Genomic DNA, 18,067 nt, shown 5'->3' with positions numbered 1-18,067 from the left:
ACACCCTGCATATATGTATATATGTATATATGCATTCACATATGTACATAGGATCGCGTATAACAGCAGGTGCATTCGGTTACAGAGCTCGGTCAGCAGTCCTGATTTCGCTGCATGCAAGAATTCTGTGGTCGTTGCAGTTTCAACGTGAACATCTTTATCCCCTTCCCCCTTCCTCGTTCTCCTCCGACGTAGGAGGAATCGTCGTCCTCGTCGGCGTTCCTCGTCGACTGACTGGAATAAAAACTCGTGATTTATAGCCGGGTATCCGGTATGGAGGTCGATAAAATTTCAAAAGCTCCTGGCTCCGTCGACATTATTAAAGGCGACTCGAAGGCTCTTAATGAACTCGACAATGTGTGATATGGTATTTAGACAATTTTATAGACTCGAAAGAAGTCGGGCAACTCGGAATAATATAATGCCGTGGAAAGTCACGTATTTCGGACATTTTCTGAATTTCATACCTCGTTACTTTATAATCTGGTGAGAGATGTCTCCTTCGCTCTCCCGGCAAAATTCTGCTTTCATCCATACGTGGGAAAAAAAGTAAATCTCAATAATATTAACGGCGGTTACGAGAATATTCAGAAATATCAAGAATACCGTGGGGAGGATATACGTTCGACGTGAGATCGCGATGGTTGAACAAAGCTCGCGTTTTTATGCATCTTATGCGATTTTGCATGGGAAATCCATGCAGTTCGCGTAGAACGACTCAAAAATCGCGTATACTCCCCCGGAGAAATATGCGCCCGCCCCGTGCACGTACGTAGAAACACGTGCAACCGAAATTATTCACGTCGTGTACGATTTCTGGACCGTCGTAGAGTGTGAACTATAAATCCAGTCATCCCTTCTACGATAGGGAAGCCGAGCGTGATTTAGCCGGTTTTCCAGAAGCAAATAAAGAGCAAAAAGAAGAGAGAAGAAGAGAGGGAAAAACAGTAAAGAACGACGAAAATGAGAAATTCGAACAGATAAGTAAGGATATAAGTTTTACCTTTGCACGGATGAAATTGTCATTTTGCGACGCGAAAAGAATTTTCGAAATTCTCATTACACGGATTTTGTTATTATGGAACCGCCAATTAACTGATAAAGTTATTAAAAAAGATTAAAGCTTAATTTATTAAAATTATTAATAAAATGGTTGGAACTCTGATTTCGTTAATAAAACTGAAATTTCGAATATGTCGAATTATTATCTATCTTGAAAAATGTGCATCCACATCGAAAACTACTGGAAAGAATATTGATTATTTGATACAGATCATTTTTGCATATTTCATATATATTAAAAATTCCGCAAGTTATTGAAGACTAGGAATCTATAGATTCATATTAAAATATAAGATATAAAAAGAGTAATAACAGGACAAAAATTATATATACGAATTAAATCATTTCCAAACCTTTTCGAGTTTATTTTGATGTAGAATAAAAGAAAAGGTAAATCGAAAATTATTAATCTACAATTGAACGAGGAAATAGCAATTCGCAACGACGCGTATAAATCTCCATACCCCTTTCTATTTTCCTATAATGCGTGCAAATTTCCTCGACGTAGCGACAACATAAAAGAGAGAACGGTCGCGTGTGAATAATCCAAGATCGGAGCAAGAACATCAGTTCACGTCGGGCAACTTAAGCGACGAAATGGTTATTTTCGTGACGCGAACGGCATTCCAAAGTGCGCGGCCGCGTAAACGCTTCTTCGCGAAAATGTGCGCGCCCATCCTTTATATATTCCTCCTTTTTCCATCGCATTTTTTTTTCGCGAAGCTCCCTCTTGGTTTCCCTATTCCGCCCACTCGTGGATACCGATGTATCAGTATGCTTGGACAGAAAAAGAAAGAAGGGAAAGAGAGAGAGAGAGGGAATAAAAAGAGGAGAGTATGGCAAAACGCATTCCTTGCCCCATCCTGGCGAAAACGTGAGTGGATCGCAACAAACGACAAGGAGGGCAACGGGGTGAGACGAGGTGAAAAGAGGGGAGCTGGTCGATAGTATCCGAGCCGCCGAACTATTCCGGATTCCGTTGCTTTTTATTATCATGTTCGATCAGAATATTGCCTTCGCACGGTGGAACGCATGTGCATAGCGTGTGTCATGTCGACAGCGGCGTGAAATTGTGATTCGTGAGAAACGTGGTATACCATGACCAGCGGTTTTTGTCGCGAACGCGACAGAGTGCCATAATTTGCGCTACGCACGAGCATTTGTTTCAACGTCGTTCTATCTCTGTCACCAAAATCGTATATATCGTGTGCAAAATAGAGCGCAATGAGATATAGAAAAATGGACAACCTGTCATTGTCCTAATTTTCTTTTTAAGAGCACGCATTAAAGAGTAGGAGTTACAGATTGAAAATACAAAGGGGTGGAAAAATAAATCGCTATCGATGTAGACGCTCCGATTATAATATTAAATGTATCTTGCAATAACAAGATTAAGAATTTTATATTTGCTCGCATCCCATTTTTCTGTCAAAATGAGAGTCTAAATGTGCGCTGCCCTAAAAATTTTTTTATATCAAGACTAACATGTGAAAAAAAGGCTAAAATATTTATGCTCTTTTTATAGATAAATGCTCTTTTCAGAAAGACTAGTTTTTTTGTTTTATTATAGGGCGGAATATTATTTTTAGCGGATGTGCTAATATTTATTTTTCGAGTTGTGATTGTCAATAGAATGATCGTTTTATAAAATACCCTGTCCTATACGTCTTCGCCAGATTTGACAGACTGATCGTAGAGTGTACGAGTGATATGTCATCGGGGGAGGTATGATCTCCGGAATTATAAAAAGAAAAAATATATTTCCCCGATAACACACACACACGAAGCAACGAGTCACTCGCTCGAAACTTACTCAGAGTTTCCGGTACAGCGAACTTTAGTACGCCCGGTTATCTTGTACGGCGTGCAAGGAGATAGTACGAGGACTAAGATGATCCTGATACGAGAAATTCAAGTGAAGTGTGAAGATAACGAGACGGGTCGAGGCCGTGCACGGGCGTGAAAAAGAGATGATCGGGGGTGAGAAAGAGCGCGCGGGAACCGAAAGGGAGACAGAGATAAATGAAAGGGAAAGAGGGCTGAGCACGAAGACACGAAATATTTGAGTCGCGTGACACTATGACGCGTAAAATGCAAGCCGAGATTTAACCCTGAAGAACACTATGGTTTCTTTTATACGGGGTGGGATGCACTGGCTGGGAGAGAATAATAGAATGCATTATTCGATAACGTCGTGATTAATTTACGACGTAATCGAATTTTATATCGCGGATGAAATGTCGTGTGGAAAAAGATGTTAAAATAACATTTCGTTAATGAGATAGATAGTCGAGTTATAAAGTCAAACAATTAAATTAATAGAACTGAATTTTGTAACGATGCGAATGACTAAGTGCACTCGATCATAAATGATATACATCAGCGTATATATGAATTTATATTTTCGTTATATTCCTGTCGAGTTCTCCTGAGCGACGTGTCCTACTTACTCCAAGTTTACATTTTGCCTGAATAAAAAGCCCGGGGAAAAAGGCTTTACGCTACAAGTGTTTTACTTTCTTCGCGACTGCGTTGAACACTGCGTTAAACATGGGCGCACCGGGCGGTTACAGGGTTAATGCACCGCCCCGGCTTATGATAAAATTAAAAGGAACAAAAGGAAATTTTGGAGAGGAAGAATGATGAAGTATGAAATATTTGTGTCGCGTGACGCTGCAATTTATTCGTCGGTGCAACGTCGTTAATACCCTGCTGCCTACGTACCGTGACTTTGTCACACGCTACGTGCGAAGAGAGTAGCGTGTAACGATCCCGCGGATGGGCTGACGCAAGGTATACAACTAGGAAGGCGGATTTATTCCCGACGATGTTTGCAATCATTTCGCAATTACAAACGCAGCAAAATGGTACAGCGGCGACTAACACACGACAAAAATAAATTGCGAAATAACTAACAGTCTGCCACACGAATCGCGTATATATTCGTTGAAATGAATTGATTAATAAAACACGTCAACAATATCGGCGGCGACGACGCCGATAAAAGATTGATTAAACGCGGTAACTGGGATTGGAAACAGCCGTGAATAAATCTCGCCTGGATAAATGGCGCGCAATATCGAAGATAAATTTCTGGATTTGCAACATTGCTTATCAATTATATATCGCACACATGAGTTTTCATAATTATAATTAAAATATATTTATGAAGTATAATTATAATTAAAATATATTTATGAAGTATAATTATAATTAAAATATTTGGCAAGATTCTCGAGGAATTTTTTTTCCCTCTCTTTTTCCCTCGCGTATCTCACGAACGGATGTTACGATTTAGAACCCATTTCCCGAGGTAACGACGACAATATCGTCATCGACAATCACGACGGGATCCGACAATCATTCCGCAATTATGGATGCACCGAGACGGAATGTAGCAGGAGGAGCCGAGGGCGGGGGAGGGACAAAACACGACGGGAATAAATCTTCCGCGTGATTGATCATCCGTCATGAATCGCGCACGCCGAACGATATTAATGCACTATCAGTCGTGGTGGGTTCGCGCGGATGGCTCGCGTGTACCATGCGTGTAGCTTTGACGATTCTGTCGCTCGTCGCCCGATATTTATGCGCTCGTTTTTTCGCAAACGGGAGGGTCGAGGTTTGCGGGAAGAGGGAGGGGAAGAAAAACGACGAATTGGCAGATCCCGCTTGAAATTTCGCGCACGCCGGGATATAACCGCGTATAGCTCGCTACTCTGTATAACGTTCTCATTTTTCTCCCTTCTTCGTTTTGCTCGCCATCTCGTCTCTTTTTCCTGATACCGGATATGGAGTTCGACGATCGAGAGTACCGGAAAATCTGGCGCGATGTAACGAGTACAAAGAACGATCTAATCGATCGGCTAATAAAGTTGCAACTAGATATCCAGTATTTCTACGTTCGTTAGAACTGCGTTTAAAAAGAATCGAGTTACCGTTGATCAAATACGAATTCACAAGATCGATATTTCTTTTCTTCTCGCAAAACAAAATTATCGCAAGAATCAGATTTCTCGCAATTTATATACATGATAGAAATATAATTACATTTTTGATCATATCAAATAGAAAAGTGTACAGATAATTGATACAGATTCCGATTATATTCGCATGTCTGACTATATTCTACTTGTTCCACTGGCAAATATAATCATTTAATTTTAATTTTTTTTAACGATGCTGACGCATGCGGATACTGATTATACTTTCATGTCTGACTGTATTTTACTTCTTCCATTAATGAATATAAACTTCCATTCAACTTAAAAAATTACGTTTGTATAAACGTGAGAAACAGTACACGAAGATAAATATTCGAAGATAAATCCGGATTGCTTTTATTAAAGAGTGAAAGACAAGTTCCTATCGTGAGAGGATTTGCTCTGTAATTAAGATGCATCGACAATGCGAAGGCTAAGAATACCGATCCGTGTAAATCGATTTCCGATTGTATGTCGGGCAAGCCTTCGCCCGCGATCCGATCACGATTACAGCGACCACGACGCACATTGTTTCGCAATCAAAGAGGCATTGTTTCCAGCGTCGCTGGAACGTCCGTTGACATCGATCAACACCTCTGCTGCCAATATTCGCGAATGCGAAAAAAAATATAATTAACAAAAGAGTAAGGTTTTATCGCTTTGTAATCTTTAAAGTTAATTTGCCGGAACCATTGCGTGTTTAATCACTCACCATTGGAAAAAAATAAAATTGAAAGAGATGTGCAGAAAGCGTTCTTCTTCATCAAAAATCTACTGGCATTATATATCATCGCGATGGGAGAGAAATTCGAGACTTTTAGAGGAAATAATATAAGGGAAAAATAATTCGACACATTTTCGGCGACTCCATCTATCTAATCGATTACATTTCCGCTCACGAAAAGCCTTCGAGTGCCGTAATCCGACACCCTGATGGATCAAAGCCGCGGTAACATCGTTAAAGGAGGAAAGTTCCCTCGTCGTTTCCGCTTTCCTTTCTTGATTTTGGCTAACGGTACGCCTTGGACCGTAATGTCAATGTCCGCTAAAAAAAAAACCTTGAAGAGAAAAATGTGGAATAGTCTTACCTCTCCTGAGGCGACTGCCTCGCCTGGAATGAAGAGCTCTGGATAAATATTGTCCAGGTACCACTTGAATGACTTGCATCCCAATTTCTTCCTAAGAGTCTTTCGCTCCGATACGTCACCGTAATTTCCCTACGAAAATTCAATATGCAGCCAGATCGGAATCATGCTTACAATTCGACAAAGATGAAACAATGAAATAAATATGTTATAATAATAGAGAAATAATTATATGAATTTTGTATAATTGTAAAAATAAATGTAAACAAAGTCAAATTATAACTTGTAAGATTTTTGTATTCTTTAGGATAAGAGAGACATTTGCTAATTTGCTATATTTTAAATTAAATTATAGAATAAAAGCGAGATTTCTGATTAATATAAAGAGATCTATGTTTCTGTTTTTCTTAATAATAATACATTTTTTTAAATAATAAAATGCATTATCATTATCGATTATTTTGTGAACTTACGTCTAATCTAATTATTGATATTATTACTGCAAATTATTATAAATAGGAATAGAGACACGTAAGCAAAGAACGATTTATATCATTATTTTATGAAGCCATCCATGAAGACGACATTCTCGATAGATTCGATCATTACATAGAGCGGCGTGCTTACGGAAGCGATTTATTCTCTACGCTTCGATTTATCTCGTCGATTGGATCTCGACAGGAGAGTAAGAGCGGACAAGCATCAAGGATAAATGACAGATCGTTATAGAGGGAGACGAAAAAGAAATGTCCTTCAGGAGAGCGAGGACATGCGCGCGAGTCTTAAAAGCACTTGGCACGTTTATGGCCCTTTTTTACGACGATTCTTGGTCTACGATCCTCTCCATCATCGGCCACCTTTATCGTCATCCTTCATCCTATTCTTACCAAACCGCTCGGCCAATGTTTACGAGCAACTTGAATTAAAAAAACAGCCACGAAGCTTTATCAATATACTACAATTTGAAACAAGATTTTTATTTGTAGCAAACAATAAATTATTATTAATTATTTGTTTCTTTTTCGCTCTTGCACAATATAATTATATATATTTATACGTCTCTTCAAATGTGTACAGTTTCTTTTTCGTGTCGTTCCTGAATCTCTCTACATTAAAAAGATTTTTCTCCGATTCATGCGAATATTTTCATTTCAATATTATATTTTTATTTCCATTTAATCGTAAAAATACTTTCTTTTTTAGTTTCCGACCCGAGACTTGTATTGATCCGCCAGCCGAGATGAAACGAGCTACTCTAATTGTTCCCTCGTTGCATTCTCACGTAGCGAAAAGTCATATATGGAAGGAAGGTTATGCATGCGACGATGCACAAGTACCCACCTTGTCGTGACCTATCCTCTGATAGTAGTACTTGGCGTACTCGTCCAGCCACACTTCGCTCAGCCTTATGCTGTTCCTCTTGAGCACGTTCACGCCGCTGCGCCACTTGTAGGGCGAACGTTTTCTGAAGATGTGACCCACGTGCGAGCACGGCACGATTTCCAGGGTGCCTACGAGCGTATCGAGTTATTAGATTAACATTTCCGCCTGTTTGTTACGTCCCTTGCGTCCCTTCTATTAAGAATCGCACACAAATGTAGTGTATGAAACATGTTTTATACAAAACCACGCGCGTTTATTACGAATTAAATAATAATAAAAATATGTAAAAGGAATAATTATTATATATTAAAAGTAAAAAACGTTGATAAAAATTTTTCTATGCTAAACATGCGATACTTATTTTATTATCAACCTTGTGTCGCATGTGCTAATTTAAAAACTAATTTTCTTTAATTGGAAAGAAACATGAGATTCCTTTCGAATATTACTTTAGATTTACCTCCACACATCCAGGTTTTAAACGATAATTCAAGATTTTCGCCGCCCCAGATGTCGAAGCCACTGTCGTACGTGCCGATCCGTTCGAAGAAGACTCGATCTATCGAAAAGAGGCCACCAGCCATCGTTGGCGACCAAACGGGTTCGGCCGGGTTTTTGTGTCTTTTTTTCTCTCTCTCCGGCACCGCGTGCCAATTAAACTTGTTAACAAACATTAAATGTAGATCAAGAAGTCGTTTGCGCTCACAAATTTGCAACTTTGGCATTTATAAAAAATTATCATATAATATAAATTAATAATAAAAAATAAAAATGTTGCAATCATAACGTAGATTTTATATTTTTGAAAAACAAACGCGTTTTTTTTTTAAATTAGTTTTTGTCTTTTATAAGAAAAATGTGTACATATATTTTCTTTATAATCGAATTTACACTATATCTTGAAACTTTTACGAGCAAGCAAATTCAATTGCATTCCGTCAAGACACATTCTCTATCGCTTCGAGCTCGCGAAAGTAACACGAAGATTTCGTTTACCTGAAGATTCCAATCGAATCCGCCGACATTTACGCCGCCCGAGTCGCGCCAGTGGTATTCCAGGGTGGTGTCGTCTATAACATCGATCACCGGACAAACTACCGTTGTCGGATCGCGTGCGATCCGATCCAAAAGAGGTTCCAACCAGCCCTCGGTGCACTCGCAATGGCTATCCAAATACGTGAGCACCGGCGCCTTGGCCGCCGCGGCGCCCAGCAAACGTGCCCTGATGAGGCCCTCTCGTTTACTCGCCCTAATAATCCTCACCTTCGGATAATTCATCATATAGTCTTCCAATTGACGTTTGAGGTGAGCTGCGGACAATCGATTTCTTGTCACTCGCCATTTTGTGCGAAATAACACGTTGCAATAGAAAAATATTGCGGTGAGCGCGTGTGTAACGTTATCGATATATTTAATTAAAATCATTTTTCCACTCTCCATCAGTTTAATTTTCTATATTTATATCCTTCTACACTCGTATTCTCTCGTATACGTAAATTCATCAAATTTAATATTTTTTATACACTGCCCTCTCTATCTTTAGTATTTTATAGAATTTTTATAAAAAATATCGACATTTTTATTATCAAGTGGTTGTATAATTTATGGCATCTCATAATACGCGAAATTGCATTATTGAGGGAACCTGTCATCTATATAATACATCATAAGAGATTTACTTAAATATTAAATATTATTTTAAAAGCCCCACAGGTTTTGTCGACATCGGTTTTCCTTAAATTTCCGCCGATTTGAAATATAAATTACTTGCAGAACCTATGTTTCGGATATTGCAATAATAAAACCAAGTTGCCTGTTTCTCCAGGATTCTCTAATGTCAATTACATCCTTAATGTCGGATTACGGTTTATTTACGATGTCATTCGCAAGCTGTTGCGGCAACAACAATCACCTTTGCCATTCTAGACTGATACCTTAATCACGATCGATTTAATCGTATGCTAGATAGAAACAACGATAATCCCGTATAATGGCCTTTTCCTTACATTTACCCGCATCATTAACATTTTATTGTCAACCTGATCAAAAGTAGCTACGATCATGGCTTATAAATCCAATAAAGATTCAAATTAATTTCTAATTCTCTAAGAATACGAAGAAAATGTAGTTTGCAAAATTTAGATTCAAAAGTTTGTTTATCAAGTTAATAATAAATAAATTTAGCAAATTAATCATGAATATAAGTATCTACTGATTAGAAAAAAAAATATTGCAAAAATTACTTTCTTCATCACATTTTTAATCCTCGTTTTATTAAAACTCGCAAATCCTAGTAGAAAAAATATGTTTCGTATAAATAGAAATCGATAGAAATCGCGACTAAAAGCCTCCGTCTATTAATGCCATTTTAGTGAGTGTTTGACGGGGCGGTCTGTTATTTCACGTTATTTCTGGCAATCGTAGGCGAGACTTAAGATTTATGAGATGTATCCGCCTATAGTTACGCCGGCCAGCAATTAGCAGACATTCGTGATTTATTCTCCGTTAGATTGGCTTTATGAGGGACCGGGCCACTAATCTTAAATCCCTATCCCATAAGCTCGGCTAACTATAGATACTATAAGGGGATTCTACGGATCAGCATATTTCGTGCAGGCGCAATGATTACCTAGCAAAACGTACGTGCACTTGAAAACGATAGAGACGTCAGCTCGATTTTATGCACCTTTCGGATAAATTGCGCGCTTGATGAACTTTACTACCAAGTCATCGACTCTCGCTTCTATCCCGTTATTCTCTATCTCGGGATTTCGCATCAGCTCGCGAAAGAAATTTCCTCTGTGAAATAGGAAATATACAAGAGTCATTGTGCGAATCGCATCGGTATGAGTCGAGAAAATATTTCTCTCAAAATACGACCAAGTACTTGGAACGAGGTGCGCTATCATGGTTAACTGTACTCGAACGAGGAGAGATGGACTGTAAAAGATAAGATCAGAGGTCAGACATTTAATGCGCACGCAATTATAGTGTATATGCACGAATTCCGCGCGCATTCCGATCTAAATTAATTTCTAATGAATTCCTCAAACACAGAGGCACGCATAAACCGACCGTGGCCGTTATTGCAAATTTCATTATGACTTTGCCGAGCACATTGTGAGGCGCAGATAATGGAAACGCTCAAAGAGCACCCAATCTGTCCTCGTTGAGAGCGCTCATAATTAACTCCGTAATTCTCGTCGCCGATCCCCTGTATAAAAGCTAATTATCGTGCATGCGTTTTGCTGAAGAGGTCTCTAAAGCCTTCTCCTGTAAAATTCATTACAACTTTCTTACAGGCATTATTAATCATTGAACTCACTTTAATCTACTTTCTGCGACCAAAGAGAATAAAAGTTTTTCAAAGTAATATTTAAAGATATATTGTACTGTGTGTATTATAATCCACATATCGTTGGAAAGAAATATACGAGCGTGGATGACGAAGAAATGATTATAGATATACGTTAAATTTTGTGTAATAGAGGACGTAATCTTAAATTAAAATCACATATGAATCTCCGTTCACTTCGTTCGCCATGAAAAAAAATACATGTGAAATATGATGTTTTGATCTCATTTCTGCGATAAAGCAATCGTAGTTATCTGTTAATAATACACACTAATACACTAAGCTGGGAGATCGTTGAAGTGACTATGTTTATAGGTTTAACTTCTGGCCGAGGGTTTATCTCCAGCTTTTAATAGAGAGATCGCCATTAACCAGCCTGACTATATTATTTCTGCCACGTTTTCCTGAATCTGCTTAATCTACCGTTTCTTCTAGGATTTTTATAATCATCTACCTTTATTATACAGTAGAATATTCGACGATTATGATTGCCTCTTCTACAGCATTTAAAATAATATATTTCTTTTTTTAATTCGAAAGGAAAACATTATCGCCAGATTTTATCTATGAAAATATATATTGGTAAGGTGTGTGTATCATATATATAACATCATAAATAAATAGCTGAAATTATGTTGTATGATTCTTACAAAATACAGATTTTTTGCCAACGGTAATTTCAGTGTTTCACTGTAATTTACTGTAAGATTTATAATTTAGATTTCGATTTAACGGCTGCTGTATAAACGTCAATTCATTTGAAAATATGCAGGTACATTGGAGTTATAATTGGCTTTTTGCATACAAACAATGCGCATGTTTGAACATACATATTTGCTTTAGCCGAATTCGCAAAACTACGTATTTGATATACTTTTATCAACTTTTTTTCGCGTAAATACCCTTAAGCGAAAACATTTGTTCTGATAGATAAATGCAAAGTACAAAGCAAATTATCACAAATATAACTTTCATTTTTTACACAAACGTACGTAAATAAAAATACGAAAACTTGGATAAGTAACGATTATTCTTTCGACGAAAAATAATATAAAGCGTTATACACACAATTTTTTGTCTTTTAAAATTAACAACGTGAGTTTTCTTCTCTCGTTAAAAAATACCACAATAACTTAATAAGTCTCTTCTTAAACATTTATCAAAGTTTGTAAATTTTCGATATAATGTAGCGGCGCGTGTCCACCCTCGATTTTGGGCAACTCGAACAAACGAGGACATTAAATCTAGAGAGAGTCGGTTGCATAGATTGTATGGAGCTCTCTCGTAATTTTCAGAGAGTCTGTGTAGCAGGTCGAGAGTTTCTCTTCTATTCACGTCGTGGCAATACAGTGGAGAGATGGATCGCAATTAATCGATCTATCCCGAAACTACGAAACACTGTCGCGATAACGAATCACCGTGCTGAATGGAGACGCGGTTGCACGAGCAAGTACGCGAATATAATAGCCCGCGGTCTCTGTTCGTTCTATGCTTACGAATTTTCCGACGTCCTACCGAGGATTTTTCATCTCTCAACGATGTGAAGCTATACCAGGATTTATGATGCTACGGAACCGATATGCTATTCCGCTTCGATCGCGCATAGAAGGTATTTCGTTTGGAATCCAAAGTACGAGGACGGTTCGTGATGATAACGCGAAAGTAACTTGCATTCGCTCTTCGAAAAAGATATATTTTAAATATTTGTATATATTATAGGCTACGTGACGTGTACAATTCACGTTTAATATAAATTACATGTGTAATTTATATTTCAATTTCCCTTAATAAATATTTACGTTTATAAATTACATATACATATATGCTTCCTATAATTTTTTAAAATATTTTAAAATAAAGCTTTAAAATTTTGAAATATTTTAAAATAAATATGGAAAAAATTAGCTTATTTAATTAGTTTATTTCGTGATGATCTATTGCAATAATTACTGTTATAATTTAATATATTATTAGGGAAATTGAAAGATAATAACTTGTTAGTCTTTTATACTTTCACTAGTTAAAAGGACAACTTACGCATGTCGGAGAAATCATCGACGAGAATGATCTCTTGTATGAGATGCTCCGGCGATCTGTCCAGAACGGAATGTACCGTACGTAATAACACGGACCAAGCCTCGTTATGAAAGCAAATAATTACCGCCGTAGGCGGAAGGTCCTTCAGGTATCTACCAGGTTCCTTGCACCTAAAACACAATATCAGAACAATCATTGAATTAACTGTTTTAAAACGATCGCGTTATAAGTAAAAAACATTATTATTGTTGAAAATATGTTTCTATGCACAAATATTATGCTGACGAAGCAAAATATGTATGGCTCTGCTGGTGTTCCGCTAATAAAATTAGCTTTGATAGTAGATTGCGCAATTGTTTGCGGAGCAAACAGTTATATCAATTTAACAAAGTCGAATCAAGTTATTGATCTCTAGACCGCAATGAGGGGAATGATTACGTGGAACCGATATGTACCAGAAGATATGTCGGGAAAATACGGTAATACGATTAAGGCAGAGAATGTTTGCAGACTGAACGCCCATGAGATGTATACTCGCCCGAAGCTTACCACAAAATGAATTCCAGAGATGCAGGATTGCGACTTCCGGACTCCGTTAAACACACAGCAGATCCGTCGCGGTTTATGGATACGGTAAATAAAAGTTTCCATGTGCCTCTCTTCGGATATTCGCGAGAGCTCGCGTTTCTATTTATTAACGTATTCTCGTCAAATCCCATGCAATCGTACATTCATTTATTCAATGTTTATGTTAAGCTCTATTTGCAATTTTATCGCCTACTAATATGTTTAATACGTATATACATTTTGTGACTCATAACGAATGTAATTAGCTTTAGTATGGTTACACGTGCTTTATTCACGGGATCATTATCACAGATTAATTTCAAGTATTCGTTTGCAATTAACACGTTACATGTTGAAATAGAGAATAAGTACATCGTGCTAATGATGCGATTATGAGAAGTGTCATTCGATAACAGCCGTTATTGTAACGACCATCTCTGAATAATTTCAATTAACAACTGCCAACAAACGCTCGCTGCACCACGAGAATACTATTTGTCAAATTTCCGATATATCCTTCTGGTGTATCGAAGCGAGTATCTATTCATGAATGAAATCCCTTTATAATCGGTTTCCGTGCCGAGTTAGAGATGCGCTTGTATCACATCAAACATCAAGTTTAACATATCTGTATACATGTCTGTCTATCACATTGCAAATAATACAGGAGACACGTAGATAAGTTTAACATGAAGAATAATAAATGAAACGGAAGAGTCATCGTAATAATGTAGTTAAATGGCAGAATTGCAAACAATGATAAATTATTAAATAGAGAAGACAAGAAAATAGTCAAGCTTTTTATTGAGCAGATCGAAGCAGTTGCAATCTGACACATGAAAAAGGAAGATTATTGAAATATAATATAATATGTTTTCAAGACACAAAGCTCTCTCTCTCTTTCTGCAAGGGAAATTACAGAGAGAATAAAATTCGTTCCAAGTTAATAATAAAATGTCAAATGGTAACATACAATGAATATTGAATATTATTTTCCATTATTGTGCATAGGTCACGTTTATATAAAAAGCAAATGCTTAACAAATTCTAAATAAATAGTAATGGACGATTTTATGCCATATGTCTATCTGTCTCTCTTTTTTTCTCTCTCATCGAATTTCGTGTTGCGAAAATTTCTATGCAAATTTATTTTCTATTGCACACAATAGCTGTACAATTTTACACAATTTTATGACTGTACAATTTTACAAAAATCCGAATGTTACAGTCTCTGTACAATGTAATAAAGCTATTAATAATAACCAGGATATGTCGAAAGTATATATACGGCAGGATTAAAATAATAAAGACATCTTTGGAAGTCTTTTGTCTCTAGCTGTTCTCTATAAATCCATTAAAACAGACATATGTCATATTCAATAGAAAAAAAACAGTAAAAGAATTTAAATGAAGATTTAATATTTCTTATAAACCAAGAAGTGTCTACTTCAAAAAATGTAACCTTTAGCGCAGACAATCGATTCAGTATTAATGTCCGTCCTATTTCTGTTATGCGTCACTCCTAAGTAAGTTTTTATCAATCTCCACGTCTGCGTTATTGCATAAAATCTACAAGTATATCTAACAGCTGATGTAAGCAGATAAATAAGAGATTTGACATATATCGTATAATCTTTATTGTAAATGAACGTTATTCGGTATATAACGAAAATTCGATACAAAATAGCGCAGTAATTTTATAAGCTTTTAAACTGGAATATAAATAGCTTGAGGAAAGTGTGATTAATGCGAAAATGTATAGAACAGAGCAATGAAAATTTATTGATTTTCATGTATATTCCCTGAAATAATGCTCCAACAGCATAACACGTGCTTCTCAACGTTATCGCATGATCGCACTTATCTGATGTGCTTTAACCATGCATCAGATAAACTTTTCTAGGCTAGAAAAGCGAAAGAGACTCACGAAACTGAATCAACGTTATTTGCATTTCTCTCGTTTCTGCATTAGTTTGTTTAAATTTTAATAGGAGAGCTGGTGAAAATTTTCATTTTTAAATACGGGACGCTGCGTTTTTAATTTCCAACATTGTCGGTGATAAATTTCGCAGTAATAAAACCTCCGCGCGGAGAAAATTCAACTCGCAGTTTGTCATTATTATCGCACGTAACTCTTGTAGCAATAACACACTTCTTAATCTTCTTTACTATAAGCCACTTTTAATCCCCCGTTATGAGCATCGTTAAGTTATAGCATTAATATAATTAATGTGAGTTACTTGAAAATTATAATGATCGAAATATCACAAAACTTCCTTATGATTTATCGCTGTAAGATATTTCAATCGACAATGAATCATGAAATCTTCGATAAGTTAAATCCGCATGTGGAAAATATCATTGGTTTACAATAACATTAATTTATAAATTTATAAATAACATTAATTTATTAATTCATTAATTATTAATCGATTAAAGAAAATCTCTTGCCGTCTGAAATGTTAAACATTATTTCATTACATCAGTATTCAATTTAATACAATGAGTTATTTTATTATTATTCTAAAAAAGGATTTGCTCCTCGATACATATTTATACTGCTCGCGCAGCTTGAAAGTAAATCATAGCAATATCGTTACAATCGTATTAATATCACGAGCGCGCGGCCGCGAATATAAATCGCGCACGGCGTGCTTCGAACAAAGTGGGAAATCGCTTAAGCCAGTAAACGCATCGATCGTTTCCAGTCGATTGACGTTCAACAGCGATATCCTCTTTCCCGTCGACAAAAGAGACCCCATTGTTGGACGGCACTCGGGATGGGTAGCTCGAAATCAGCCACGGATATCGAATGAGAAGCGGCTCCTTCGCGCGTTCAGCACATTCGGAGAGCACCCCCTTACAACCCTTCCCTTCCCGTCCCGTTGTCATCCCAATCGCCTAAACCCCGCGAGGCGTTGCGCTCGATCAAACGCGTCACGTTTCATACCGCATCCCCGAAGCCCGCATCCAGGATATGTAGAATTCTATTTGCGAGTCTCTTCGCCGTAGGCATCTCGCCTGTGGGAATCTTGACTTGTCTTCGTTCGCGGAAATTGAAGAAATAGGCGTGAGCGAAGTAAGTGAAAGTCAAACTGTAAAGAGAAGGTGCGTCAGGCTTTAGCGAATGACGCTGGGAGAAGAAAAGACGCCCAAGTTACTATTTTATTTATACGACGAGCTTTTTATTCATAGCTTGCAATTAATTGTAACGTGAAATTTTCAAAGACGCGAGATAGATTCGAGTAAGAAATCGTGTGATTAAGATTTAAAATACAATAAATTACTGCGACTTTGAAATCTAAAACATATCTATTAAAGGTTAATAAAAGCTCAAACAAATATAATCTCTGTTTCTGAAAGTTGCAAAAAAAGAGAACGTTATAATGGAACTTATTGATCTGCAATATCCAAGCTTTCATCTCATCCCCTTTACGTACCGCGATACAATGCAAGAAAAACATCTTAAGAACTTGCAAGGCTATCAGAAAATACAGAATGAGATCTACAATCTAATTTAGTTTCCGAGCGTAATTATATTATTAAAGAAAAACTTCTGCCAAGGGCAGCATTGCAAAATATCTGTTTCAGCGTCTCGCAGAGGAAGATAAATGAAAGTTTCGTGAAGCTAATTGCGGCTTCTGTGTGAGCATCCTTCTTGCCTTTCAAGAATCGTTCGTCTTGCGATTATGTTACAACATCCAACATTAACGCATTCTTTATAAATTACTTACGTTTTCTTTCGTATTTTATATTTCATGAATATACAACATTGTATTTTATTCGAAAACATGATAAACAAAAACTCAAGAAATTGCTGTTAATCTCGACAATAATTTTTTTTTATTTTTCAATTATTATCAGAAATAATTAATACCACGACAATATCGCAAGTTTGCGAAATTTTATTAGCCATGATGTGATATTTGCGCAACGTTCAAAAGTAATCCCGATCTCTGAAATCGTAAAGCGGAAAAATTGAATGCTTCGCGATATCCCTTGTAAGTTACGCTACATTTGGCACCCTTGGAGAATGGCCTCGAATCTAAGGAATCCAGATACCCGGGGATTCCCCGTCATAAGCGATGGATAAGGGCGCTTTTCTTGTACGAGGTTATAGGACCATCGGGAAAAATAGATCCACATTTTGAAGGAGAACGACACGGATAGGAGAATGACCGGAATAGCGCGAACGGCATGATAAAAATGCACGAGCCACGTAAACTCGAGTCCCGAATGATTTTCGTCATTACGAAGGTCGCGCCTTACAAAGTTTCTAGACGAAAATATACTCGGCCAAGTATTACCAGTAAAATCAAACAACAAAAGGGAAAGGCAGCCAACTCCTGCTGAGAATTTATATGAGGAAAGTTGAAATTACTTGGAAGGTAACAGCAGCGCAAAGTCATATCTATTGTAATATGTTATATCCCAAATTGAATTCTACGCTTGCAGTTGGATAACGCAGGGATAGCTATATCCACAAATCTCACCTAATGCCCAGTTTTAGCAATAACGAATAATTCATCTCTAGTGCAATTGTAAAGATAAAAAGGGGGGGAGAGAGAGAAAAGAAGAGAGTTTCATTACATTAC

At 37.1% G+C, this 18,067-nt stretch overlaps 1 protein-coding gene across 7 annotated transcripts in view; it reads right to left on the bottom strand.

The window, feature by feature from the left end:
• Positions 1–18,067, bottom strand: part of Pgant9 (polypeptide N-acetylgalactosaminyltransferase 9) — a 189,519-nt gene that overhangs the window by 7,698 nt on the left and 163,754 nt on the right. For all 7 annotated transcript variants that reach the window (XM_083084589.1, XM_083084594.1, XM_083084591.1 and 4 more), the window contains 5 exons: positions 12,906–13,075; positions 8,510–8,823; positions 7,974–8,172; positions 7,472–7,641; positions 6,134–6,262 (listed from right to left, as the gene is read on the bottom strand). In XM_083084589.1, the coding sequence (XP_082940715.1) occupies positions 6,134–6,262; positions 7,472–7,641; positions 7,974–8,172; positions 8,510–8,823; positions 12,906–13,075 (982 nt within the window). The remainder of the gene's footprint in view (positions 1–6,133; positions 6,263–7,471; positions 7,642–7,973; positions 8,173–8,509; positions 8,824–12,905; positions 13,076–18,067) is intronic.

Source organism: Camponotus vicinus, unplaced genomic scaffold (genome assembly GCF_025532165.1).
Source record: "Camponotus vicinus isolate PSW18456_S1 unplaced genomic scaffold, iyCamVici1.0 SCAF_12, whole genome shotgun sequence".
Lineage (NCBI taxonomy): Eukaryota > Metazoa > Arthropoda > Insecta > Hymenoptera > Formicidae > Camponotus > Camponotus vicinus.
Note: the sequence above shows the minus strand (reverse complement) of the source record. Positions and strands in the feature narration are given on the sequence as shown.